Source organism: Melanerpes formicivorus, unplaced genomic scaffold, assembly GCF_026170545.1.
Source record: "Melanerpes formicivorus ecotype bairdi unplaced genomic scaffold, bMelFor1.0.p_v2 SCAF_159, whole genome shotgun sequence".
NCBI lineage: Eukaryota > Metazoa > Chordata > Aves > Piciformes > Picidae > Melanerpes > Melanerpes formicivorus.
In genome coordinates this window covers 417,468-444,679 of record NW_027142511.1, presented here as the reverse complement: position 1 = coordinate 444,679, position 27,212 = coordinate 417,468, and the positions used below count along the sequence as shown (strand labels likewise).

General features: G+C 56.1%; 2 protein-coding genes across 2 annotated transcripts in view; one reads left to right on the top strand and one right to left on the bottom strand.

Annotated features, from left to right (window-relative positions):
* LOC137457103 (zinc finger protein 721-like) overlaps positions 1–27,212 on the bottom strand; it is a 316,030-nt gene that overhangs the window by 1,504 nt on the left and 287,314 nt on the right.
* Positions 17,834–18,897, top strand: LOC137457094 (oocyte zinc finger protein XlCOF6-like; the record flags this gene model as incomplete). The annotated part of the gene is given in 1 exon segment (XM_068168899.1): positions 17,834–18,897. A coding segment is annotated over 1 exon segment (915 nt), but the record flags the coding sequence as incomplete, so codon positions are not given.

Genomic DNA, 27,212 nt, shown 5'->3' with positions numbered 1-27,212 from the left:
CACCATAGCTGATGTCCTTCAGAGACCCTGGAGAGGTAAAATTTGGTGGGCAGGAGGGGCTGGAGGAGATTGAGAGGTGCCCTGGGGGTCTGGGATCCTCCTGATGTTGCCCCACTCTGGGTTCCATACCTGCTGGCCTGCTACAAGGGGCAGTCCTACAAACTCTACTCTTCCCCAGCACACAGAGGAAGGGCTGATGGGAGAAAGAGGGACATAGCTCCTGCCACAGAGAGAAGTAAAGGGCTCAGAGGAGAGCACTGACCTGCAAGGGATGGCTCAGCACTGCCCAGGACCAGGCAGCACAGCTCAGCCTTGCTGGGGGCAGCTCCCAAGCCCAGCAGCACAGCCACAGCACACAGCCAGGGCTGATCAAGATGGGAGGCCTCAACAAGTGCAGACTCAGCTCCTTGCCCAGCACACAGCCCCCAGCACACAGCTGCAGGCCAGCACCACAACACAGCTGCCTCCACACAGACTCTCCCAGGCCTTGCCTAAAGCATCCTCCCACTGCCTGCCCAGGGCTCTGCTGCCTGCAGCTGCCTTTGACAGCAGATCTTGCTCTGGTCCCAGCTCTCCTCCCTGGCCCTGTCGCCACCACACACACTCTGTGCTCAGCTCTGCCCTGTACACACCTCTATGCTGCCCACTCCCCAACAGAAGATCACAGCAGCCCTCAGGACACACACAAAGGGAGCTTCATGATCTCTGCAGATGCAGCAAAGGGGGAAGGGACTTGCTCAGCTTTTTGCTAAACCTCTTCAGCCCTCACTGGGATGCTGGAGGAGTCTCTGGCTCCTGCCCAAACCTCACACCTCCAGTACCCTTCACACACCTGCAGTCCAAAGAGACTCAGTGGAAAAGGTTTGGCTTCCTTCTCTCCCTGACCATTTCTCTCAGCTTGCTCTTTGCAGTTCCCTGGAGCTGCCACTCCACATTCCCAAGAGAAAATGAGGTTGGATGGGAGGGCACAGTGCCCATGGGCTGCTGTTCATCTCCCAGCTGACACAGGCAGAGCTGCAGCACAATTCACTCCTCTCACCTCCTCAAATGGTGCCAGATTCTGCCATTCCCTGCACACACATTTGCCACCTGGGCCCTACATCCTCTCCCCTTCTTGGGGACACAAGGCCTAATTCCTGCCTGACCACTCCCAGGCCCTTCCCTCATTCCCAGCACATCCATGGCCCTGCTGCCTTGGCTGTCCATTGGCCCTGTGTCCCCCATCTCTACTGCCACTGCAGCTGGAAAGGTGGAGTGGGAAATGCTGTGGCTGAGGAAGCATCTAAGGAACTGGGCTGGAAGCAGCAGCACAAGAATGGAAGGGGCCTGAGACTAAAGGCTGGGATCAGCTGGAGGGCTGAAAGAACAGCACCAAGCCAAGGGGGGGTTACAGATGAGGGCTGGGGAGGGACCCTGCAGACACCTCAGGCAGCAACTGATGAGAGCAAGGGGGACAGAGAGGGAGTGAGACCTCAGGTGACTCCTGCCATAGGAGATGGCTGGGCTGTGTGGCTAGGAGCCCTGAGTGCCTGCTTGGGCTGTGCTGCATGTCAGGAGGGGTCAGGGGACTGTCCTGAGCCAGGCAGGGTTTGGGGCTTTGAGCTTCTGGGGTCAGCTGCTGCCAGCACCATTGGAGGTAGGAGCCAGGCAGAGCCACACAGCTGCTGAACTAAGCCCTCCCACCCCCTGCAGCCTCCACCCTCCATCTCTCCATCCATTGCTCCAGCTCCACTCACTTGCTGCCCTCTCAGAGTCCCCAGGGTCCCACAACATCACCAGGGCTAATCTACACAGCCAGCAGGGCCCAACAGAAGCCCCTGGATGAGAGCATGGAGGAGAATCCCTGTGGTGGGTGGAAGGCACTGGGATGTCTTACACCAGAGAGTAGAGACCTCCAGAAGGGACAGCAGAGTCCAGAGGGACACCACAAAGTGTCATCTAGCTTAGTTCATTCCCACAAGGCCTGCACCCACTCTCTACAAAGGAACAGCACAGGATCTCCAGTCTCCTTTGCCCTTCCTCTCTGCTCCCAGCAACATCTTCTGGGATCTCTCTCTGCAGAGGAGCTTTCAGGCCTTGGCAATGCTGCCAACTGCAGCCTGCAGCGGCCTGGCTCACCTGGGAGCTGCCTACCAGAATCTAACTGCAGCTCTTGGGTATGGGGGGAGGAGGGGCAGAGAGGCATGGGGGAGGGGGAAGGCATTTGGGGCCTGGGGTTCTGGCCTGCTTTGGTGGAGCTCTGGAGGAAGCTTTGGCCTAGGGAGGTTGCTTGGCTCCCGTGGCCCAGGCACACTATGGATTGGTGTGGATTGGATGCTTTGCACTGTAGGATGCAGCTCTGAACAGCACAGCCATGGAAACTGCCCAATTCTATCCAACCCTCTGGCCACAGCTTGGCATCAACTCCTTTCACAAGGCTCAAAGAGAGCCTCTCTGCCTCCTGCAACCTAAGGCAATACCCTGCAGAACAAGTTGGAGGAGCTCAAGGGGACAAGCTGCAGAGGGGGCCCAGGGCAACCTCCTGAGCTTCAACAAGAGCAAGGGCAGGGTCCTGCCCCTGGCCTGGCACAATCCTCACAATCAGGACAGGCTGGGGGAGGAGGGGATAGGAAGCAGCCCTGCAGAAAAGGACTGGGGGGTGCTGCTGGACAAGCAGCTGGACAGGAACAGACAGGGGGAGCCTACAGCCCACAAGGCCAAGGGTAGCCTGGGCTGCACCAAAAGCAGCATGGCCAGAGATGGACAGAGGCCATCCTGGCACTTGGCTCTGCTCTGCTGAGACTTCACCTGCAGCACTGCAGCCAGCTCTGGAGCCCTCAGCACAGGAAGGACATGGACCTCATGGAGAAGGCCCAGAGGAGGGACACAAAAATAATCAGGGTCCTGGAGCAGCTCCACTACCAGGACAGGCTGAGGGAGCTGGGGGTGATCAGCCTGGAGAGGAGGAGGCTCTGGGGAGACCTAAGAGTGACCTTCTGGTACTTCAAGGGGACTACAAGAAGGCTGCAGAGGGACTCTTTGCAAAGCCTACAGGGACAGCACCAGAGGCAATGGCTTCAAACTAGAGCAGAGCAGATTGAGATTGGAGGTGAGGAACAAGTTCTGCACCAGGAGGCCGCTGGAACACTGCAACAGGTTGCCCATGGAGGGGGTTGAGGTCCCAGCCCTGCAGATATTCAAGGTGAGGCTGGACAGGGCTCTGGGTAACCTGAGCTAGTGCAGGATGTCCCTGCTGACTGCAGAGATGCTTGGACTGCAGCACCTTTGCAGCTCCCTCCCAACCCAAACCACTCCAGGATTCTAGGAGTCTAAGTGCAGCCTCCAGGGAGAGCAGGAAAAAGATGAGGAAGAGGAGGACGAGGAAGAGGACAAGGAGGAGGAGAACCAAAATCCCTTCCAAACTCCTCCAAACCTCTGCCAAATTCCTGGAAAGCTCTTCCAGCTCTGCAGAGTTCATTCTGAAGAGAGCTGAGGGAGTTGCTAGGCTCAGGGATGTCTTGCACACTCTGCACAAATGCTCCAGAAGCTTTCCAAGTGCCCTCAAAACCAGCAGCACAGCTCTGCTGCCACACAATGCCAGGCTGCAAGGGACCCCAAGGCTCAGCTGCTCCAACCTTGCAAGCTGACACTGGACTGGAAAGGAGCTGGCCCAGCCCCCTGCCAAGCTGAGCCTTCCAACTCTGCCCTGCAGGGCAATCCACCACTGCCCTGGGGAGATGATTCCATTGGCTGACTGGCAGGGAAAAGCTTTTGCCTCTGCAGGGCACTGTGCCACTTCAGCTCAACTCTTGCAGCAGCTCTTTGAGATCTGCCTTTGGAGCACCACAAACTCTGAAGCACTGCAGTGCAAAGCAGCTCAGCTTCAACTTCCAACTGCCTGAACTCTCACATTTTAAATTCAAGACAGGGGCCAAGCTCACACCCAGCCCTCAAGCTCAAGAACCAGCAACTAAGGTCAGAGTCAGCTCCCAAGCACAAGAATCCAGATCAGAAATGCAGAACCAGACCCCAGGCTCAGAACCAGCTCCTAAGTTCACATCCAGGCCCCAAGCTTAAGAACCAGCAGCTAAGATCAGAACCACTTCCCAAGCTGAGAGCCCCCTCCAGAGCTCACACCCAGGCCCCAAGCTCACAAGCCAGCAAACCAAACCAAACCAGGTTGGAAGAGACCTTCAAGATCATCACGTCCAACCCATCAACCGATCCAACCCACCCAAACAACTAACCCATGGCACCAAGTACCTCATCAAGTCTCCAAATAAGGTCAGAACCACAATAACAACCACAATAATAAGCAAATAATATCAGAACCACATTCCAAGCTCAAGAGCCAGCCCCCAAGCTCAAGAGACAGCCACTAAGGTCCAGAACCTAGATCAAAAGTGCAGACTCAGCTCCCAAGCCAGCAACTAAGGTCAGAACCAATTCCCAAGCCCACACCCAGCCCCCAGGCTCAGAGCCAGTTTCACAACTTTGCTTATTTCAAGTTCCCTTCATTGCACTTCTGCTAAGTGTCCAAATTGAAGCACTCAGAGAATGTTTTGGGCTGGAAGGGACCCTAAAGAGCAGACAGCTCCAACCCCCTGCCACAGCCACAGACGCCTTCCACCACACCAGGCTGCTCAAGCCCTCATCCAACCTCACCCTCAGCACCTCCAGGGAGGGGGCAGCCAGCACCTCCCTGCCCAACCTGCTCCAGGCTCTCACCACCTCCACTCCAAACTATTGCCTCCCAAGCTCCACTCCAAATCTGCCCTCCTCAACCTTCAATCCAGTCCCCCTCAGCCCATCACTCCCAGACCCTCACCAAAGTCCCTCCCCAGCTCTCCTGCAGCCCCCAGCAGCTACCAGAAGGCTGCTCCAACCTCTCCCCACAGCCTTCTCCTCTCCAGCCTCAACAGACACAACTCTCACAGCCAACCCCCACAGGGGAGATGCCACAGCCCTCCCACCACCCCCAGGGCCTCCTACACACCCCCTCCAAGTGCTCAACCTCCTGCCCCTCTTGGGGGCACCACAGCTGCACACAGCACTCCAGCTGGCAGCACACAATGCTGCCAGCACAAAAACCATTGCAACAAAAGCCTCAAGCTGTGCTCAGCTGCCAAAACCAAAGGGACCTCAACTTGGCCACAAGAGGAAGGACCAAACTCAGCCAAGACACTGATCCAACACCCAAGGCTGCACAAAACAACCAGCAACAGCTTCCAGCAACAGCACACCTGCAGCTGGGCTGCAAAGCTCTGCAGAAGAAAACCACTCCAGAAGGGCTCCAGGGCCCCAGGGATTGCAAAGCCCAGGCTCTCACTCTCCTCCTGCACAAGGAAAGCTTCACTTGCCCACAAGAAGCCAAACACTTCCCCACACCAAGCCATCCACACCACTTGACTTTCAACCTCCTTCAAGCCCTTGCCTGGCAGCACCACTTCCTCAGCCCACAGCTCCAGCAACACCACAAGGCCTTGAAGGCTCTCCTGCACTCCACACCTCTCAGCCACACCCACACCCCTTGGCCACCCACAACCCAACAAGCTTCCTGCTCACCACTTCTCTTCCCAAGCCTCACCTCCCTTGGGCCCTCTCAGCACACCACCAACTGACCCCAGAAGGCTCCAGCTGACAGCACTGCTTGCAAGAATCCCAGGCACTTCCAAGGGCAGACTAGGAGCCCAGAGGCAAAACCCAAACCTTTCCCCTCTCCACAGGACTCTCTCCCATTTCCCATTCTTCCCAGCACCTCCAGCACCTAAGAGGCATTTGCTCTGGGGCAGCTTCCTCACACAGCCACACAATTGCCTGGCCTGCAAAAGACCTCTCTCAGCACTGAGGCCAACTGCCAGCCCCAACACCACCAGGGACACCAAACCATGGCCCCATGGCCACACCTTGCTGCAACACCTCCAGCCATGGCCACTCCACTGCCTCCCTGGGCAGCCTCTGCCAGGCCCTGACCACTCTGCCACCAAACTCATTCCTCCTCCTCTCCAACCTAAGCCTCCCCTGACACAATTTCAGGACACTTCCTCTCCTTCTACCACCTGAGACAAGGCACAAGAGCCCAACCCCCACCTCACTGCAGCCTCCCTGCACGCAGCTCTAGAGGCCAAGAGGTCTCCCCTCAGCCTCCTCTTCTCCACACTAAACACCCACAGCTCCCTCACCTGCTCCTCACCAGCCCTGCTCTCCAGACCCTTCCACACCTTTCTTGCCCTTCTCTGCACCTGCTCCAGAACCTCAAAGTCCTTCTTGGAGTCTGGGGCCCAAAACTGACCCCAGCATTCCAGGGGTGGCCTCCCCAGGGCCCAGGACAGGAGGACAATCCCTGCCCTGGCCCTGCTGGACACAGCACTGCTGAGACTTGCAGAGCACTGCAATTGCTTTGCTCACTTGCAGCAATCATTTCCTTCCCTTCCCAGCTCATTGCACAGCAAAGAGCAGCAAGGGAATTGCTTTGTCTTCTGCTGAAGCTCCTCCAAGGAAGCTGCAGGACTTCTCACCACCAAAACCATCAACAACAGGCTGCCCCCAGCCCAAGCCAAACCTTTCAGTCCAAGTCAATGCAGTTCCTCAGCCACAAGCAGACACTCAACAGCTCAGCCTCATTTGGCTGCCTGCCAGCAAGCATTTCCCCAGGGGCAGAGCAGCTGCAGCACAGCAGTCTGCTTCTGACCATGCTTCCTGCCAGCACAGCTGACAAAAGCTCTGCACAGCTCTCAGCCTGCAGCCACACAGCAGAAGCTCCTCCTGCCCTGAGCCTTTCTGTGCTCAGGAGACCTGCAGAGAAACTGAGAATCACTCTGCAACCCCCCAGGGAATCTTTGTGCCTCAAGAGCTTGCAGAGCACAGAGGCCTTGGATGCCACCACCCCCAGCACAGCCAAACCGCCCCACAGCTGACACCAGCCCCAGGCGCTCCCAAGCTCAGGCTCAGCACAGCACCCACGCCTGACACCCCCACGGCACCCAGCACACAGCCTGCAGCCAAAGGGGGCCTGCAGCTGCCCCCACCAGGGGGAGGCAGCAGCACAAGGAACCCCACCGAGCCCCCACCCCAACCCCACCCGCGGCCCTGCAACCGCACAGACTCCTCCCAGAACAGCACAGTCGACACTCACCGACCCTGCACACCTCTGCCCTACCCCACAGCTCCCTCTGACCACCCCCAACCCCGCAGATCCCCACAGCCGCACAGAGGTCCCCACAGTCACAGCGACCTCACCCCCCCCAAACTGCACGGACCACAAACGCCAAGCTTGCAGAGCTCCCTCGGACGCCCCCCGCATATCTCCAGAAGACCCCAACCAAACCCCACCGATTCCCCATAGATCCCCGCAGAGGCTTGCTCCCCACCAGCCCCACCGACCCCTGTGCCACAAATCCTTCACCAACCCAACCGACCCTCCCCAGCCGCCCCACAGAGCAGCCCCCCCTCCAGAACCCCTCTACGTCTTCGAGGACCACCCCAGGACCACCTGAGTTCACCAGCACCACCTCCCGAACCTCTCTAGGTCCACCCGGATCATCCCAGGACCCCCCAGCAGCACAAAGAACCCCCCAGCAACACAAAGAAACCCCCCCCCAAACACACCGACAAACCTTCCACTTCCACCAACGGCCCCCCAACCACACAGATGCCTCCCAGAACAGCACAGACGACGCTCACCAACCCTGCACACCTCTGCCCTGCCCCACAGCCTCCCCCACCCGACCACCCCTAACACCGCAGACCCCCACAGCCGCACAGAGGTCCCCACAATCACAGCGACCCCCCCCCCCAACCGCACAGACCCCAAGCGCCAAGCTTGCAGAGCTCCCCCGGACCTCACGGACCCACCCCCACCCCGTACCCCACCGATCTCCCCCGTATCCCACGGGCCCCTAACCACATATCCGCAGAAGTCCCCCAAACAAACCCCACCAATTCCCCCGATATCCCCCCGCCCCAGACCCACCGACCCCTACCCCACAAACCCTTCCACAACACAAGCGACCCTCCCGACCCCTCGCAGCCCCACAGAGAGCATTCCCTGATCCCCACCCCACCACCCCCAACTCAGCCCCAGAGACTCCCTCACCCCACCTGGACCCCGGGACAAGAGCGAAGCAGAGAAGAAGGAGGAGGAGGAAGAGCTTAGCGCACAGGGAGCCGCCGGCCCCGGCAGGCTGCTGGCGAGCAGAGAGCGCTGGGAGGGAGACCCCGGCCCGGCCCCTCCGGCGGCTGCGGCCACGTGGGACGGGGAGCGGAAGCAGAGAGCAGTCTGGAACGGAAGCCCCGCCCACGGCCGGGCAGCCGCAGCCAATGAGAGGCGGCGGGAGCGCGGCAGCTCCTCCCCCTGGGCGCTGCCGAGGCACAGCCAGGAGCTGCCACTGCCGGCCGTGGGAGTGTGCTGGGGCAATGCAAAGGGCTCCGTGGGGATATTGATGGCTGTGGATCAGCTTCACCTCTCTCTGAGCTGTACAACTCCCCCCAGAGCCAAGAGAGCCAACAGCAGTGCCCAAGGGAGCGGCAGCGGTGCCGGAGCGCTGCGGGCGGCGGCAGCGGAGCGGGGAAGGGTCTGGGCGGGCCCCGGGGCATGCTGAGAGCCGGGGAGCGTTGAGCTGCTGGGCCCCGGCGCTGCGCGGGGCGTGCGGAGCTCAGCCTTGAGGTTTTCCTTCCTGCCTTCGTATTGGAGTCCCCAGGTTCCCACTGCCTGCTGCGGAACATCTTGGGGCTGCCTCCAGCCCTCGCAGCAGCCTCTCTCGGGTTGCACTCAGATTGGTTTGGTCTCAGGTTGGCTTTGAGCTTTTTCCCTTAGGCTGTGAGCTGAAGGCAGCTCAGGAAGAAAGTTCTGACCGCAGGCTGGAGAGAGAGGACTTGGGGCCGCAGGAGGAAGTTTGAGGAGGGGTTTGGAGGAGGCCAGAGCGCTTGTGCAGGGCAGAGACACAAATAGGTCCCTGAGCCATAGCCGCCCCCAGCGCTCCCCGGCCCCGCAGCCCCTCCCGCCCCGCCGCAGCTCAGCAGCCGGCAGCTGCCGCTCGCCCTCCAGCACCTCGCATCCAAAGGGAGTCTCTGGTTTCAGTTCCGATGCGCCAGAGGGTGAGGAGTCTGGGTTGGGTTGTTGGGTGTTTGGCAGCAGCAGCAAGGTCATTTCCTGTGCCTTTTGTCCAGGGTCTGGATCTAGCAATTGCTGTGACCCCACCTCTGCAGAGCTATTTCCTGGCTGCGTTTGCAGTGTCCCCGGGGTTGGGCTTGTTACCACTGCTGATTGAGTCTGTTGCTGCCTAACAATCATTTTGATGTCTTGCTGGAGCTGGCCTCTTGCAGCAACATTGACTTCCCATCTCCACTTACTGTCTTTCCCTTGGGGCTGTTAGTTCTTGTTACCTGTGCCAGTGGATTTGGTTTTGTTCCTGTATGAAGTTTGGTTTCAGGCTAACAGCTCTGCCCCTGTGTGCTGGATTTTCATGTAGCATGTGTTGTGTTGGCAGCAATTTGGTTTTCCACTGCTCCCCTGTTTCAGTGTCTCAGTCCCTGCTAATAGGTAACTCCAGCCATTGGTCCATGAACCTGATTCAAATAGCAGCTCAGGTCTGGGCAAGCTTGCTTCTGTTCCTTCACTCTTGACAGCAGTGATCCACAGCACTTCAGTTGGGGGCCAGATGTTGTGGGACAGGGAGGTGATGTTGTTTGAAACCCCAATGCATTTCAGTTACATTCTCATGACTGTGGAGCACCAGCTGTCAAGTCCTCCCCAACTTCTCTAGGTTTCTTCTTGTGCAGCATCAAATGTGCCTTTTGTAGTCTTTGGGAGGCAGCAGCTAAGGTTTCTCTCTCCATCCAGCTCCACCTCTTGATTGTGGAAGATTTGCTCCCTGTCCTGTGTTCTTCTTCTCTAAAGCTGCTTTTTATCATTCCAGCAGTCTCTCTCAGTGGCTTAGCTCTTTGTTTTGGTCTGTAAACCATTTCAGACTGTCCTGGTTTACTGATTGGGTATCCCCAGCAGCTGCATGAGGGTGACCTAAACGACCTCCTGATGTGTGTGCCATCACCCCATGTTCCTTCTGTCCACATTACAGAGACCTGAGCACAAACCTAACAGGCAGTTGTCCCCCAAGAAGTTGACTCTTCCCTTGAAAGTGCCACTGGTCTGTTTGCAGCCAGAAAGGATCTTCTGTGTGGTTCTGAGCCTGAATTCAAACCTCTCTCCCTTAATCCTGCAGCTAAAAGTGGTCCAAGAGAGCAGAGGTCTTAGCTGCTTTGCTTTGTAACCTACCTGTGCCTCCATCAGGCCACTGCTGAATGGCTTCATTGATGCCACAGCTTTGACTGTGACTACCAAGGTGTCTTTGCTGGGAGCTGTCTTAGTGTCTGGCAAGGTTTCAAGAGCAGTGTCCTCCACTGCAATAGGAGCAGCACTGTCTGTCCTGTAGCTCTTAGAGCTTCAGTTCAGCCTAGGGCAACCATTGTCAGTTTGCAAAAGGCATACACAAAGAATGAAAAACTGCACCCCCATGGCCAACGCCACTGACATGGCCTGGGCTGTTGCGGCGGCTCTGATTGGCTGCGGCTGCCCGGCCGTGGGCAGCAACAATGGCGGCCGCGGCCGGCAGGGGCAGCTCCTGGCTGTGCCTCGGCAGCGCCCAGGGGGAGGAGCTGCCGCGCTCCCGCCGCCTCTCATTGGCTGCGGCTGCCCGGCCGTGGGCGGAGCTTCTGTTCCAGACTGCTCCCTGCTTCCGCTCCCGGTCCCACGTGGCCGCAGCAGCCGGAGGGGCCGGGCCGGGGTCTCCCTCGCAGCGCTCTCTGCTCGCCAGCAGCCTGCCGGGGCCGGCGGCTCCCTGTGCGCTGAGCTCTTCCTCCTTCTCCTTCTGCTGCACTGCTTCGCTCTTGTCCCGGGGTCCAGGTGGGATGAAGGCGTCTCTGGGGCTGAGTTGGGGGTCGTGGGGTGGGGATCAGGGAATGGTCTCTGGGGGGCTGCGAGGGGTGGGGAGGGTCACTTGAGTTGGGGAAGGGTTTGTGAGGTAGGCGTCGGTGGGGCTGGGGCGGGGATTCTCTGCGGGGATCTAGGGGGAACCGGTGGGGTTTGGGGGTGGGGCACGGGGCGGGGGGCTGTGGGGTCTGGGGGAGCTCTGCAAGCTTGGCGCTTGGGGCCTGTGCGGTTTGGGGGGGTGTCGCTGTGATTGTGGGGACCTCTGTGCGGCTGTGGGGGTCTGCGGTGTTGGGGGTAAATCGTGGGGGGGGCTGTGGGGTAGGGCAGAGGTGTGCAGGGTCGGTGAGCGTCGTCTGTGCTGTTCTGGGAGGGGTGTGTGTGGTTGTGGGGCCCCGGGTGGGGTTGAGATGGGGGCTCGGTGGGGTTCCTTGTGCTGCTGAATCCCCCTGCTCGGAGCAGCTGCAGACTCCCTTTGGTGTGGTGGAAGGTGTCTGTGGCCATGGCAGGGGGTTGGAGCTGTCTGCTCTTTGGGGTCCCGTCCAGGCCAAAGCATTCTCTGAGTGCTCCAATTTGGACACTTAGCAGAAGTGCAATGAAGGGAACTTGAAATAAGGAAAGTTGTGAAACTGGCTCTGAGCCTGGGGGCTGGGTGTGGGCTTGGAAAGGGTTCTGAGCTTAGTTGCTGGCTCTGGGCTTGGGGTGTGGTTCTTGACCTCAGGGTCTGTCTCTGAGGTCAGGGCCTGGTTCCTGAGCTTGTAAAGTGGCTCTGACCTTGGTTGCTGGCTCTGGAGCTTGGTTCTGGCCTTTTTTGCTGGTTCTGGAGCATAGGGGCTGGCTCTTGAACTTGGGGGCTGGCTGTGAGCTTGGGAATTGTTCTGACCTTACTTTCTGGCTCTTGAGCTTGGGAAGTGGTTCTGATCTTAGCTGCTGGCTCTTGAGCTTGTGGGGGCTGGCTCAGGAGCTTGGTTCTGACCTTTGTTCTGGCAGTGGAGCTTGGAGGCTGGTTCCTGAGATTGGGAAGTGGTTCTGACCTTAGTTGCTGGCTCTGAGCTTGGGAGCTGAGTCTGCACTTTTGGTTTAGGTTGCTTGGGGGCTGGTTCTGGAGCTTGGGGGCTGGGTGTGAGCTTGGGAAGTGTTCTGACCTTAGTTGCTGCTTCTTGAGCTTGGAAAGGGGTTTTGAGCTTAGTTGCTGGCTCTGGGCTTGGGGTGTGGTTCTTGACCTCAGGGCATGTCTCTGAGGTCAGGGACTGGTTCTTGAGCTTGGGGGCTGGTTGTGAGCTTAGGGGCTGGCTCTGAGCTTGGAAAGTGGTTCTGACCTTACTGGCTGGCTCTTGAGCTTGTGGGGGCTGGCTCTGGAGCTTGGTTCTGACCTTTGTTGCTGGTACTGGAGCCTGGGGGCTGATTCCTGAGCTTGGAAAGGGTTCTGACCTTAGTTGCTGGCTTGGGAGCTTGGGAGCTGTTTCTTGAGCTTGGGGTCTGGGTGTGAGCTTGGGAAGTAGTTGTGATCTTAGTTCCTGGTTCTGAGCTTGGGAGCTGAGTCTGCACTTTTGATCTAGGTTCTGAAGCTTGGGTGCTGGTTCTTGAGCTTAGGAAGTGGTTCTGACCTTAGTTGCTGGTTCTGGAGCTTAGGGGCTGGCTCTTGAAATTGGGGGCTGGCTCTGAGCTTGGAAGTGGTTCTGAGCTTGGGGGCTGGCTCTGAGCTTGGAAGTGGTTCTGAGCTTAGCTGCTGGTTCTTGAGCTTGGGAAGTGGTTCTGATTTTATTTTCTGGCTCTTGAGCTTGGGGGCTGGATGTGAGCTTGGAAAGGTATTTTGAGCTTAGTTGCTGGCTCTGGGCTTGGGGTGTGGTTCTTGATCTCAGGGCCTGTCTGTGAGGTCAGGGGCTGGTTCTTGAGCTTGGGAAGTGATTCTGACCTTAGTTGCTGGCTTGGGAGCTGAGTCTGCACTTTTGATCTAGGTCCTGGACCTTAGTGGCTGACTCTTGAGCTTGGAATGTGGTTCTGACCTTATTTGCTGGCTTGTGAGCTTGGGGCCTGGGTGTGAGCTCTGGAGGTGGCTCTCAGCTTGGGAAGTGTTCTGACCTTAATTGCTGGTTCTTGAGCTCAGGGGCTGGCTCTGAGCTTGGGAAGTGGTTCTGATCTTAGCTGCTGGTTCTTGAGCTTGGGGCCTGGATGTAAACTTAGGAGCTGGCTCTGAGCCTGGGGGCTGGCTCTGCATTTCTGATCTGGATTCTTGTGCTTGGGAGCTGACTCTGACCTTAGTTGCTGGTTCTTGAGCTTGGGGGCTGGGTGTGAGCTTGGCCCCTGCCTTGAATTTAAAATGAGAGAGTTCAGGCAGTTGGGAGTTGAAGCTGAGCTGCTTTGCACTGCAGTGCTTCAGAGTTTGTGGTGCTCCAAAGGCAGATCTCAAAGAGCTGCTGCAAGAGTTGAGCTGAAGTGGCACAGTGCCCTGCAGAGGCAAAAGCTTTTCCCTGCCAGTCAGCCATTGGAATCATCTCCCCAGGGCAGTGGTGGATTCCCCTGCAGGGCAGAGTTGGAAGGCTCAGCTTGGCAGGGGGCTGGGCCAGCTCCTTTCCAGTGCAGTGTCAGCTGGCAAGGTTGGAGCAGCTGAGCCTTGGGGTCCCTTGCAGCCTGGCATTGTGTGGCAGCAGAGCTGTGCTGCTGGTTTTGAGGGCACTTGGAAAGCTTCTGGAGCATTTGTGCAGAGTGTGCAAGACATCCCTGAGCCTAGCAACTCCCTCAGCTCTCTTCAGAATGAACTCTGCAGAGCTGGAAGAGCTTTCCAGGAATTTGGCAGAGGTTTGGAGGAGTTAGGAAGGGATTTTGGTTCTCCTCCTCCTTGTCCTCTTCCTTGTCCTCCTCTGCCTCATCTTCTTCCTGCTCTCCCTGGAGGCTGCACTTAGACTCCTAGAATGCTAGAGTGGTTTGGGTTGTCAGGGAGCTGCAAAGGTGCTGCAGTCCAAGCCCCTCTGCAGTCATCAGGGACATCCTGCACTAGCTCAGGTTGCCCAGAGCCCTGTCCAGCCTGACCTTGAACCTCTGCAGGGCTGGGATCTCAACTCCCTCCCTGGGCAACCTGTTGCAGTGTTAAAGCAGCCTCCTGGTGCAGAACTTGTTCCTCACCTCCAATCTCAATCTGCTCTGCTCTAGTTTGCAAAGCCTGCAGGGACAGGACCAGAGGCAATGGCTTCAAAGAGTCCCTCTGCAGCCTTCTTGTAGCCCCCTTGAGGTACCAGAAGGTCACTCTTAGGTCTCCATAGAGTATTCTCCTCTCCAGGCTGAACACCCCCAGCTCCCTCAGCCTGTCCTGGTAGCAGAGCTGCTCCAAGCCCCTGATCATTTTTGTGTCCCTCCTCTGGGCCCTCTCCATCAGATCCATGTCCTTCCTGTGTTGAGGGCTCCAGAGCTGGCTGCAGTGCTGCAGGTGAAGTCTCAGCAGAGCCAAGTGCCAGGATGGCCTCTGTCCATCTGTGGCCATGCTGCTTTTGGTGCAGCCCAGGCTGCCCTTGGCCTTGTGGGCTGCAGGCTCCCCCTGTCTGTTCCTGTCCATCTTCTTGTCCAGCAGCACCCCCCAGTGGTTTTCTGCAGGGCTGCTTCCTATCCCCTCCTCCCCCAGCCTGTCCTGATTGTGAGGATTGTGCCAGGCCAGGGGCAGGACCCTGCCCTTGCTCTTGTTGAAGCTCAGGAGGTTGCCCTGGGCCCCCTCTGCAGCTTGTCCCCTTGAGCTCCTCCACCTTGTTCTGCAGGGTATTGTCTTAGGTTTCAGGAGGCAGAGAGGCTCTCTGAGCCTTGTGAAAGGAGTTGATGCCAAGCTGTGGCCAGAGGGTTGGATAGAATTGGGCAGTTTCCATGGCTGTGCTGTTCAGAGCTGCATCCTACAGTGCAAAGCATCCAATCCACACCAATCCATAGTGTGCCTGGGCCACGGGAGCCAAGCAACCTCCCTAGGCCAAAGCTTCCTCCAGAGCTCCACCAAAGCAGGCCAGAACCCCAGGCCCCAAATGCCTTCCCCCTCCTCCATGCCTCTCTGCCCCTCCTCCCCCCATACCCAAGAGCTGCAGTTACAGATTCTGGTAGGCAGCTCCCAGGTGAGCCAGGGAGCTCCAGGCCGCAGTTGGCAGCATTGCCAAGGCCTCAAAGCTCCTCTGCAGAGAGAGATCTCAGAAGATGTTGCTGGGAGCAGAGAGGAAGGGCAAAGGAGGTTGGAGATCCTGTGCTGTTCCTTTGTAGAGAGTGGGTGCAGGCCTTGTGGGAATGAACTAAGCTAGATGACACTTTGTGGTGTCCCTCTGGACTCTGCTGTCCCTGCTGGCAGTCTCTGATCTCTGGTGTAAGACATCCCAGTGCCTTACACCCACAACAAGGATCCTCATCCATGTTCTTCTCCAGGGGCTTCTGTTGGGCCCTGATGGATGTGTAGATCAGCATTGGAGACTTGGTGTAGCCCTGGTGACTCTGAGAGGGCAGCAAGTGAGTGGAGCTGGAGCACTGGATGGAGAGATGGAGGGTGAAGGCTTCAGGGGGTGGGAGGGCTTAGTTCAGCAGCTGTGTGACTCTGCCTGGCTCCTACCTCCAATGGTGCTGGCAGCAGCTGACCCCAGAAGCTCAAAGCTGCGAACCCTGCTTGGCTCAGGACAGTCCCCTGACCCCTCCTGACATCCAGCACAGCCCAAGCATGCACTCAGGGCTCCTGCCCACACAGCCCAGCCATCCCCCATGGCAGGAGTCATCTGAGGTCTCACTCCCTCTCTGTCCCCCTTGCTCTCATCAGTTGCTCCCTGAGGTGTCTGCAGGGTCCCTCCCCAGCCCTCATCTGTAACCCCCCCTTGGCTTGGTGCTGTTCTTTCAGCCCTCCAGCTGATCCCAGCCTTTAGTCTCAGGCCCCTTCCATTCTTGTGCTGCTGCTTCCAGCCCAGTTGCTTAGATGCTTCCTCAGCCACAGCATTTCCCACTCCACCCTTCCAGCTGCAGTGGCAGTGGAGGTGAGGGACACAGGGCCATGGGAGAGCCAAGGCAGCAGGGACATGGATAGGCTGGGACAGAGGGAAGGGCCTGGGAGTGGTCACGCAGGAATTAGGCCTTGTGCCCCCAAAAAGGGGAGAGGATCCAGGGCCCAGGTGGCAAATGTGTGTGCAGGGAATGGCAGAATCTGGTAGCATTTGAGGAGGTGAAAGGAGTGAATTGTGCTGCAGCTCTGCCTGTGTCAGCTGGGAGATGAACAGCAGCCCATGGGCACTGTGCCCTCCCATCCAACCTCATTTTCTCTTGGGGATGTGGAGTGGCAGCTCCAGGGAACTGCAAAGAGCAAGCTGAGAGAAATGGTCAGGGACAGAAGGAAGCAAAACTCTTTCCAGTGAGTCTCTTTGGACTGCAGGTGTGTGAAGGGTGCTGGAGGTGTGAGGTTTGGGCAGGAACCAGAGACTCCTCCAGCATTCCAGTGAGGGCTGAAGAGGTTTAGCAAGAAGCTGCCCAAGTCCCTTCCCCCTTTGATGCACCTTCAGAAAGCATGAAGCTCCCTTTGTGTGTGTCCTGAGGGCTGCTGTTATCTTCTCTTGGGGAGTGGGCAGCAGAGAGGTGTGTGCAGTGCAGAGCTGAGCACAGAGTGGGTGTGGTGGGTGCCTGGGTAGGCAGTGGGAGGAAGCTTTAGGCAAGGGCTGGGAGAGGCTGTGTGGAGGCAGCTGTGTTGTGGTGCTGGCCTGCAGCTGTGTGCTGGGGGCTGTGTGCTGGGCAAGGAGCTGAGTCTGCACTTGTTGAGGCCTCCCATCTTGAGCAGCCCTGTCTGTGTGCTGTGGCTGTGCTGCTGGGCTTGGGAGCTGCCCCCAGCAAGGCTGAGCTGTGCTGCCTGGTCCTGGGCAGTGCTGAGCCATCCATTGCAGGTCAGTCCTCTCTGAGACCTTTGCTTCTCTGTGGCAGGAGTTGTGTCCCTCTCTCTCCATCATCCCTGCCCCTGTGTGCTGTGGAAAAGCAGAGTTTGCAGATCTGTCCCTTGGAGCAGCCCTGCAGATAAGAAACCCAGAGTGGGGCAACAGCAGGACCCCAGCCCCCAGAATCCTAGAGTCCCAGGGCACCTCCCAGCCTCTTCCACCTCCTCCTGCCCACCACATTACATCCCTCCAGGGGTCCTGAGGCACATCAGGTGTTGGAGTTTAGGAACTCCCCAGGCTTGTGGGGGTCAGTTGTGTGGCAGGAGGTGACTGGGGTTCGGATGTGGTGGGTGGTGGGAGAAGGTTGAAGGTGGTTTGTTCTTCCTTGGTCAATGCTGCTGCCTCCATTGCCTGAACCAGGAGAGATTGGGCCAGGATCCCCCCTGCCAATGCCACCAGGCTCGAGGAGAATGGGACCACTGGTAAGCCCCAGGGAACCTCAGGGCACTGATCACAGGAACCTGGGGTCTCAGTACAGGTATTAAAGGTCTGAACCCACACTGTGGCAGAAACTGAGGATTTGAGGTCCCCTCTGCATTCTCTCCTCTAGCTGGGTGTTGGGAGTCAGGGAGTGTCATGACCCAGGCAGGATCTGAGGGTTTGAGGTCCTGGGCTCAGGTGCTTCCATCTTCCCTATTGCAGAGCTGTGACCCCTTCCTGCCACAGCATGGCCTCACAGAAGGACCCAGACAAGAGCTGGGAGGAGAAGCAGCACCCAGAGATCAAGTTGGAGAAGCCAATGTGCAGTCCCAAGGTAGAGGAGGATGAGGAGGAAAAAGAGGACAAGATGGAGGATGATGCTGAGAATGACAACTATGAAGAGGAGGATAATGATGATGATGAAGGTGACCAGGATGAGGGGGAGGAATGTATGGAGGAGGATGAAGCCAGAGCAGGTCCCTCAGTGTCACCCAAAGAGCTGAATCAGTGCCCTGAGTGTGGGCAGAGCTTCCCAGGTAGCTCAGAGCTAGTGAAGCACCACTGCCCGCAGCCTGGCACCCGGCCCTTCGTTTGTGGTGACTGTGGCAAGAGGTTCCGCTGGAACTCTGAGCTCCTCCAGCACCGCCGCACCCACACTGGAGAGAAACCTTTCACATGTGCTGACTGCGGCCAGAGCTTCACCCGGCGCGGCACTCTCACTCGGCACCGCCGCACCCACACTGGAGAGAAGCCCTTCTTATGTATGGACTGTGGCCAGAGCTTCACCCAGCGCGGTCATCTCACCCAGCACCGCCGCACCCACACTGGAGAGAAACCTTTCACCTGTGCTGACTGCGGTCAGCGCTTTACCCTGCGCGGCGAGCTCACCCAGCACTGCCTCACTCACACTGGAGAGAAGCCCTTCTCTTGTGACAGCTGTGGCAAGCGCTTCAGACAGCTCTCTCATCTTAGGCAACACCACCTCACCCACAGCAGTGAGAAGGCCTTCACCTGCAGGGACTGCGGCAAGAGCTTCAAACACAGGTCCACTCTCACCATCCATCGCCGCATCCACACTGGAGAGCACCTGTTCCCCTGTGCTGAGTGTGGCTAGAGCTTCACCACGAGTAATCGATACATCCGGCACCAACTCATCCATAATGGTGAGTAGCCATACAGCTGTGCTGACTGCGGCAAGAGCTTCACCCAGGCTGCAGGCTTCATCGATCATCGTCGCGTGCACACTGGTGATAAGTCTTTCAGCTGTGCTGAGTGTGGCCAGGCCTTCAGACACAGGAGCACTCTCACTGAGCACCACCGCACCCACACCGGTGATAAACCTTTCACCTGTGCTGACTGTGGGAAGAGCTTCAGATGGCGCCAAAGTCTCACTCGGCACCGCCGCACCCACACTGGTGAGATGCCCTTCACGTGTGGCGCTTGCGGTCAGAGTTTCACCCAGAAGCGATCCCTCAGCAATCACCGCTGCACCCACAACTGAGAGCAGCCTGCACTGGAGGGGAGGCATAAATCCACCTAAAATCTGTTGGGTAATCGTGACCCATCTTTGAGGGCCTTTCCAGCATCAAAATCATCTCTTTTTCCTTTGCAGTTCTCAGGGACTGGGGACACCAGCAGCAACAAACACCTCCTGCCCTTCTGAACACCAATTGTTGCTAATGAGAACAATTACAGTGCTCAGTTGGCTCAGCTGGAGCTCCCAGTGAAGCTGGGAAGGGCTTTGCCAGGGTCTGTCTGGTTCTTCCCCAATGCTTTGTGTCTCCCTGGGGTAAGAAATCCTCTCTGTATGTTCACCAATCATGTCAATAAAACCCAAAAGTTACCCAAATCCTGTCTGTTTGCTTTTATTTCAGATATCCCTGCCTCAATGCCTGAATTTTGGGGGCATTTCCTCCCAAGGGATGGGGTGGAGCTGTGTGCCCTGTTCAGGGAGGGGAAAATGAAGCTCTCAGAGAAGTCTTGAGGGGCATCTCAGAGGCATTCTTCAGGGGCTTTCAGGTGATCTTAGGTGTTTGGGATTTGGATGGTCCTAGGACTGACTCTTGGGATCTTTGGAGGGTGTAGGGGGAAGCTCATGGAGATCTTTGGAAGAACTCAGAAAGCTTCTGTTGGCTTTCCACTCGGGCTGGAACAGGTTGAAGAGCTGAGAAGAGGTTAAGCTGCCTGTTCCCCCCCAAAACAGAAGGAAGGGAAAAATAACACACATGAATCAAAAAACCCTCTGGGCTGGGATAAGGACTTGAGATAAGATCAAAAGAGTTGAATCCAAAGGAGATCCCATAATACACACTGACCTGAGGCTGTTTGCAGAAAGAAGCACAGCAGTCAGCAGCAGCAGCCAGGAGTTAAACCCCTGCAGCCCTGCCCCTCAGCAAAGAATCAGCACCTGAGAGCCAGAACCCAACAGCAGCAAACAGAACAGGAAGCCTCTCATGTTGCCATCTGAACTTCAAGCCCTGTAGTCCTTTGCTCCAGCCAGCACTGTCCCTGTGAAGGTGACATGAGGCAGGATGGTGTGGAGTAATGGCAGCAAATTTTCAACTTAACCTTTGATATTGCCAAGCCCTCATTCTGTGCCACCTGCACCATGCCCAGCAGCAATAAACAGCACACCTCAGGCACTGTCCATTCTCACTCCACAGGAGGTCACTTTGCAGTACCCAGAGGGCTGCTCACTGCAGGTGCTCTGCAGCTCCACTCTGTTCCAGCACAGTCTGGATCAGTCCATGCCCAGTCCAAATGCTGCAAATGTTGGAGCTGTGTTTCCAGCTCTGGGACAATCGAGCCCAGTGACTCCTTCCATGCCTCCAAGTGAAAGCAAACTGTGGCTTGCATCCCAGTACTCAGCTTCCAACACATCCAGGTGTGGGGATCCTCCTGTCACATCAGAAACACAGATGGGTTCCACCCCTCATGGTATGGTGGTGTCAGAGCACTCTGGGCACCTGTATCTACTAAAGCTTTATCCTCTCATGGGTTCAACTTGCCAGGCCATTGGTTCTGTACAGTCCAACAAACCAATTTGTCTCTCCCTTCCATCTGCTTGGAGGCAGAGCCCCTCTAATTCTGCCTTGGGTCCCTTGTATCTTGTGAAGATGCTTTGGGAGTCCCTTCAGGAGGACCAGAAGCAGTTTCAGCTTCCCTGCTCTTCTTAGGCCATTTCCCACTGGAAACTGAGGCAGCATCTCTGGGGGGACAATTCCCTTGTAAGTCACAGACTCCTGCAGCCAGGACTGGATTGGGTTTTCCTTTCCACTTCCTCACATCCTCCCCATGGTCACACAAGTAAAGCAGAGGGTGTGCTGTGCTGTGTGCCTCCCAGATTCTCTCCCTTGGACAGGGGAGCAGCTGCTCCTCCTGGCTGAAACACAGGACTGTACAGGTGGGGAACAAAAACTTCTTCTGGAGCTGATGGAACTCCTGGGACAGTTCCTTCACAGCTGAAACACAGGCCTGGACAGAGGAGGAGAGATGTCCTTTGCCTTGCTGGGGCCTGCTGCTTGTTTCATCCACTGTTTGTCCTTGGTCATCTTCCAAAGCCAGAGATAAGAACCAAGCCAGCAGCCCTGGTTCTTTCTCTTGTTCCCATGGGGACCCTGATCCCTCCTGGTCCTTTGCAGGGTCAGCTGCTTTCCTTGTAAGCTTCTTTTTCCCTACAGGAGTGTTGCAGATGTGCCCTGGGGAATGAGCAGCAAGGATATCAATGAATAGATATATTGGTAGTCTATTGATATACAAACTATGCAGCAGGGGATTTAGTTTCTATTCACAGGCAGCAGTATTGGGTTGGTGGAACCACCTCTGCAGAACGTTTGTGCCTGGGCACTTCAGAGGAACCAAATGAGTTCTAGAATTTAGAGTTGAAACTGATTGGAGAAGCAGTGGGGGAGGGGTTGGTCGGTGACCGGCAAACCCTCAACCCAGGACAGTTTCAGCACTACCTGAACCCAAATTCTATAAAGCAAAGGTTTGGCTTCCTCACGAGCTGAGAACCTCATGAAATCTTTCCTTGGTGATGTGTTTAGAGTCCTGACAGCGCGGCACGGCTGTGCCCTCATGAGGAACTAGAGAACGGCGCCGACCGCGTGGCTGTGCCGCAGGGTTGCTGCTTCTCCCAGAGCACAAAGGTCCTGGAGCCTCCCACGGGAAGCTTCAGAGGCTTTTGCCGCTGGCTCCACAAAGCGCAGCACCTGGCAAAGGTTCCCCGCTCTGGGGGCTGTAGCGCTTCAGGACCGGTGGTGCACAGGGGCTGCCATGGTTTCCTCCCGTGGCGATGGCTCATGCGGCACTTGACCCCACGCTCCACGGCACTGCCCCCAGCCGGGCAACAGTGGCAATGTGCAGCGAGGCCTTCTGGAGCTGCTTCAAGTCCCGGGCGAGGCGGACCGTAGCGGCACAGAGACGCACGCAGGCATAGGCACGGACAGCAGCGTGGGGGGCACTTGTTTACCAAACAACTCCTATTTACCATTTGCCCCAAAGAATACTGCTCCAGTCAGCACCCACTGCTAACACAATAATTAACCAATCAGCTGATACTTTGCCAAATGAGCAGAAGCACACGCCGTAAATAGGGTAAACAAACATGTAGCCTGGGCCTTGTTTGCCACAGGGGTGAGAACATGCCCAGACAGATTGTTGACCTGGACCCAGTGGTGCCAAGGTCCCCCCACCCAACTCCAGAAGGGAGGGGGGACAAAGGGGGTTTGAGTCACACACACAGAAGCATGTTCTGGTAATATTTGGGGCACAATCCTGGTCATAAGCACCATTCACTACAAGGGGCAGCTGATCCTGGCACAGGCTGCTTCTCTGACACAGCTGCCGTGCCTGTGGCACTGTCTGTAGGTCCTGAGACCTTCTCTTGCCCCTAAGCCCACTGCACAGAGATGAGAAGGGCTCGAGAGGCATGGGCCAGGCCTGAACACATTCTAGTGATTTCTGTCTCTCAGGAACTCCCAGGCTGACAACAGACTTTCCCCAATCCTTTCCCCAGCTGGGGAGGATTTTGCACTTGCTCAGGGCTGAAATTCCAAAGCACCAGAGGTGACCACCAGCCTAAGAATTTACCACTTCCCTCCCCCACCCCCTGCCACTCCTCAGTATCCAGCATCAGGGCAGATCTCACAGTGGTTTCCTTTGGAGTGTCCTGTATTGCTCTGGATGAAACCAGAGCAAGCTGCCCAGCAGTGGACAGCACAGCTCTGAACCATTGCCCTAAGCTAACACTCAGCACCATCAGCAGCACAAACAGGGCTGAAGCTCATCAGCCCCCTGAAAGCAAATCCATCAACATAGTGAACACACCACAGGAAAGAAAACTTCTGTCAAACTCTGTTGACAAGCCTCAAACCTTAATTCAATCCTCTTATCTCTTTGTTAGCTCAATCCTTTTGTCTCCTGCCAAAATCTGTCCTCATTAAGGCAGCTGCTTTCCTGCCCCACATTTGGCTCCAGAAAAGGAATGTACTGGGTACAGCTGAACCAGCATCTTAACCTCTCTGCCTCCCCCAACACAGAACTGAGGGGAAAAGAAGAACACACAAAACCTCATTCTGTTGACACAGAAACAAATGAGAGAAGAGTTTCCTGAGCAAATCAGATCATCAGAATGCAAAAGTACAGTGACCTCAGCCTGTGTGCAGAAAAGGCACAGTGGAAAGCAGCAGCAAGCTGCAGCAAGCAAGGCAAATGCCCAAACCAGGGAGCTGCTCCCCTACCCCTCCCTGTCCCACTGCCATCCCAGCAGAGCAGCCAACACCCAAAAAATCCCAGAACCCAGAAGCAGCAACCGGAACAGGGAGCCTCCCATGCTGCAATCTGAACTTCAAGCCCCACAATCCTTTGCTCCAGCCAGCACTTTCATTTCTGAGGCTGGCATGGCTGCAGCATGGTCTGGATAACAGCAGCAGAGTCAACTCAACCCATGACAATCAGGAACTCCTCCAAGTGAAATGGAAAGAGCTTCTCAGCTTCTGTGAACAACTTACACTGCTTTGAAGGCAGCTGGACTTGCCACATGGATGCATTAGCTGAGAGCCCAGAAGAGCCCAAGGGGGCAGTGGAAGGTGACTTCAGAAGGATCCTTGAAGATGAAGCTCAAACAGACTTCATGATTTGTAGCTGGAGCCTTGGTATTTCCTACTGGGATCTCCTTTGGATTCAGAGCCCTGTGACAATTCACAGGGTCACAGGTGACAGGATGTTAGGGGTTGGGAGGGACCTCTGGAGATCTGTGAGTCCCCCTGCTAGAACAGAACCATAGAATCCAGTGCAGGTCTCACAGGAACACATCCAGACAGGGCTGGCAAGTCTCCAGAGAAGGAGACTCCACAACCTCTCTGGGCAGCCTGCTCCAGGGCTCTGTGACCCTTACAGTAAAGAAGTTCTTCCTGCTGTTGAAGTGGAACTTCCTGTGCTGCAGTTTCCATCCATTGCCCCTTGTCCTATCCCAGGGTACAAGTGATCAGAGGCTGTCCCTATCCCTTCCTTTCTGACACTCCAGCCCATGGATATTTATTGACATTGATCAGATGCCCTCTCAGTCTTCTCCTCTCCAGACTAAACAGCCCAAGGCCTCTCAGCCTCTCCTCATCAGGCAGCACTGCAGTCCCTTTAGCATCCTCACAGCCTCTGCAGCTGTGATTCCTGTCCCTCTTGAACTGGGGAGACCAGAACTGGATGCAATATTCCAGGTGGGGCCTCACCAGGGCAGAGTAGAGGGGGAGGAGAACCTCTCTGGATCTGCTGGCCACACTCTTCCAAATGCACCCCAGCATCCCATTGGCTGCCTTGGCCACTAGGGCACATTGCTGTCCCATGCAGAACTTGCTGTCCACCAGAACTCCCAGGCCCTCCATGGGGCTGCTCTCTAACTATTTGTTCCCTTGAGCGCGGTAGGGTTCACATTGCTCTGGACATTGCATGGTGCACATCACCTCTAGTGAATCTGAGGCTCCCCAGAAATTGCTAGTGGGTTCCTCTTAATCACATAGATCCTGTCCCAGCAGGCACTAGTGCAGGAGAAGGAACAGCAGACTGAAGAGAAGGAGAAAGGGAACTGAAAATCTCATCACTTGAATCTAGAAAGAAAGCCCTTGGTAGCAAATGTCCATTCTGGATTGATACAGAACACAACACAGAGAGCTGATGAGAGCAACTGCTGGGGGTACCCTGAGAGCCCTAAGGAAGGGCTGGAGGGGGGAGGGCATTCACTGGAATTCCAATACCTGATAATACCTCTTGGACATACTGAGAATCACAGAATTGTCAGGGTTGGAAGGGACCTCAAGGATCATCCAGCTCCAAGCTCCCTGCCATGGGCAGGGACACCTCACACGAGAGCAGGTTGCTCACAGCCACATCCAGCCTGACCTTAAAAACATCCAAGAATGACACTTCTACCACCTCCCTGGGCAACCGGTTCCAGTGTCCCTCCACCCTCATGGGAAAGAACTTCTTCCTAACATCCAATCTGAATCTCCCCACTACAAGTTTTGCTCCATTCCCCCCAGTCCTATCCCTACCCAACACCCTAAGAAGTCCCTCCCCAGCTTTCTTGTAGCCTCCTTCAGATACTGGAAGGCCACAAGAAGGACTCCTTGAAGCCTTCTCTTCTCCAGACGGAACAGCCCCAACTCCCTCAGACTGTCCTCAAAACAGAGCAGATCCAGCCCTCTGCTTATCCTCGTGGCCCTACTCTGGACACCTTCCTGCCCCTCCAGATCCTTCTTGTAATAGATGTTCCAGAACTGGACACAGAGCTCCAGGTGTGGTCTCACCAGGGTGGAGCAGAGTGGGAGAATCACCTCCCTGGCCCTGCTGGCCACATTTCTCTTGATGCAGCCCAGGATGCAATTAGCTCTCTGGGCTGCAAGTGCACACTAGTGGCTCCTGTTGAGCTTGTGGATGAACACTTCCCTTAAGGATAATCCAGAATTAGAAGCACAGGATGGGATGGAAGGGGCTCCTGATCCAAAGAAGAGAGATTCCAAATGTGTCCAGAGATGCAACCTAACTGATTAGCAAACATTGACTGCCTGAAGTCAAGGCACCTCTGTGGAAAAAACACTCAGGCTGTGCATCCATCCAGGTTCTCACCATTCCATGATGAGGAACAAACACACAGTGTGGACAGCACCAGGAGGAAAGGGAAAGTCTTGGAGATGTGGCAGTAAAGGCAGGGAAAGATTAACCCTCAGCTGGTCAGGAATCTGTGCCCCTGGGGCTGTGCTCCCAAATACAACTGTGGCTGATCAGTGAGAGGCTCCAAGTTGGGTCCAAGGAGATGTGAAATGGCACAAATGAAACAATGCTGCAAAGGAAAGGGCCTCTGCTTGGCACAGCTTGGCCTGATGCTTTCTGCCTTGCTCAGGAGAAAGTGAAGCAGAAAAGGCCATGGTGAAGATCTCTGCTCTCCCAGTCCTCTGGAATAGGACTGCAGGTGCAGGATCAGCTTCCCAGGGAGGAGAGAAACAGGTCGCAGAAATAGCTGCTCAGGAGGGAATGGCTCCAGGCATGGTCTTTGCCACAGAAGGAGGAGTGGGCACAGCACTGAACACAAGCTGTTGTGTTTCCATGGATCAGAGAGGAAGGACATCCATAGACATGGGTGAGAGATGGGAACAAAGCAGGATTGTGCAGGAAGGAGGAGCCAGCACAAGTTCTGCCCCATGAGGGTAGTGGAACACTGGAACAGGTTGCCCAGGGAGGGGATTGTGATCCCATCCCTGGAGATCTTCAAGGTGAGGCTTGACAGGGCTCTGGGTAACATGATCTAGTTGAGGCTGTCCCTGGGAAGGTTGGACAAGATAACCTTTGGAGGTCCCTTCCAGCCCAGCCTATTCTATGATCAGTGAGATATGGGAAACAAGCAGACACTGTATGAAGTGCAAAAGGAAGAGACCACCTGGGGCTTCTCAGAGCTCTGGGCCTGGCTATGGTTGTGGATTCCTGCCTTGGACTTCAGTCTCAAGCAGTTGGTTGGAGCAATAATCCTGAGCTTGTTCCCCTTTGTTTGCATGGCTGTTAGAGTGCAGGGCATGTGTGAGTGCTGGTCTGCTTGAGGGAGCAGAACAGGGGACAGCAAGGACCTCTCTGGGAAGAGCTGGGGCAAATGTCACCTTCAAGAGCAGGCCCTAAGCCTCTGTCTTCTCCTAAACACCCATTTCAAGGACCAGGCCTAAGGCCTGTCTGCATTTCATAGAGCAATACTGAGCAAGACTTTCCTGAGGTTCTTTTCCCTTCTTTCTGTTGCTTTTGGGAGACTCTTGAGTTTCTCATTCCATCAGCTGGGCAGGAGATGTTCTCCTCACCTTACACTACATGTTTTGGAATCTCTTGGGTTTGTCACCATACATTGGTTTGGTCACCAGCTGTGTTCAAACTTTTCCCTTCACCTTCTAATCACAGAAACAGAGAATCACCCAGGTTGGAAAAGATCTCAGAGATCATCAAGTCCAACCTACCACCCAACACCCCCTGACAGCTAAACCATGGCTCCAAGTGCCACATCCAATCTTGTTTTGAACACCTCCATGGATGGTGACTCCACCACCACCCTGGGCAGCACATTCCATTGGTCAGTTCCTCTTTTTGGGAAGAACTTTCTCCTCACCCTGAGCCTAAACTTCCCCTGGTGTGGCCAATTACTAAATGTTAATAACAACCATAACAGGGCTCCTTCCCAGGACAGATTGTGTCCATACCCAGCAAATGCTGCACCACCTGAAGCCTTCTAACCACTTCTCTGGGACTCCTCCCAGTACCACCTATATACCCTTTCCTACTTCATGACAGATTGGGCCCCATCCCACTACAAACTGTCTGCCTGTTGTTTGGAGCTGGATGTTCTGGTGTGTCCCATTCCCAGTCAGAAAGGCACTACAGGGTTTGAGAGGAACCATTCAAAATAACTGGGATGGACAAACACTGCACACAGTGAA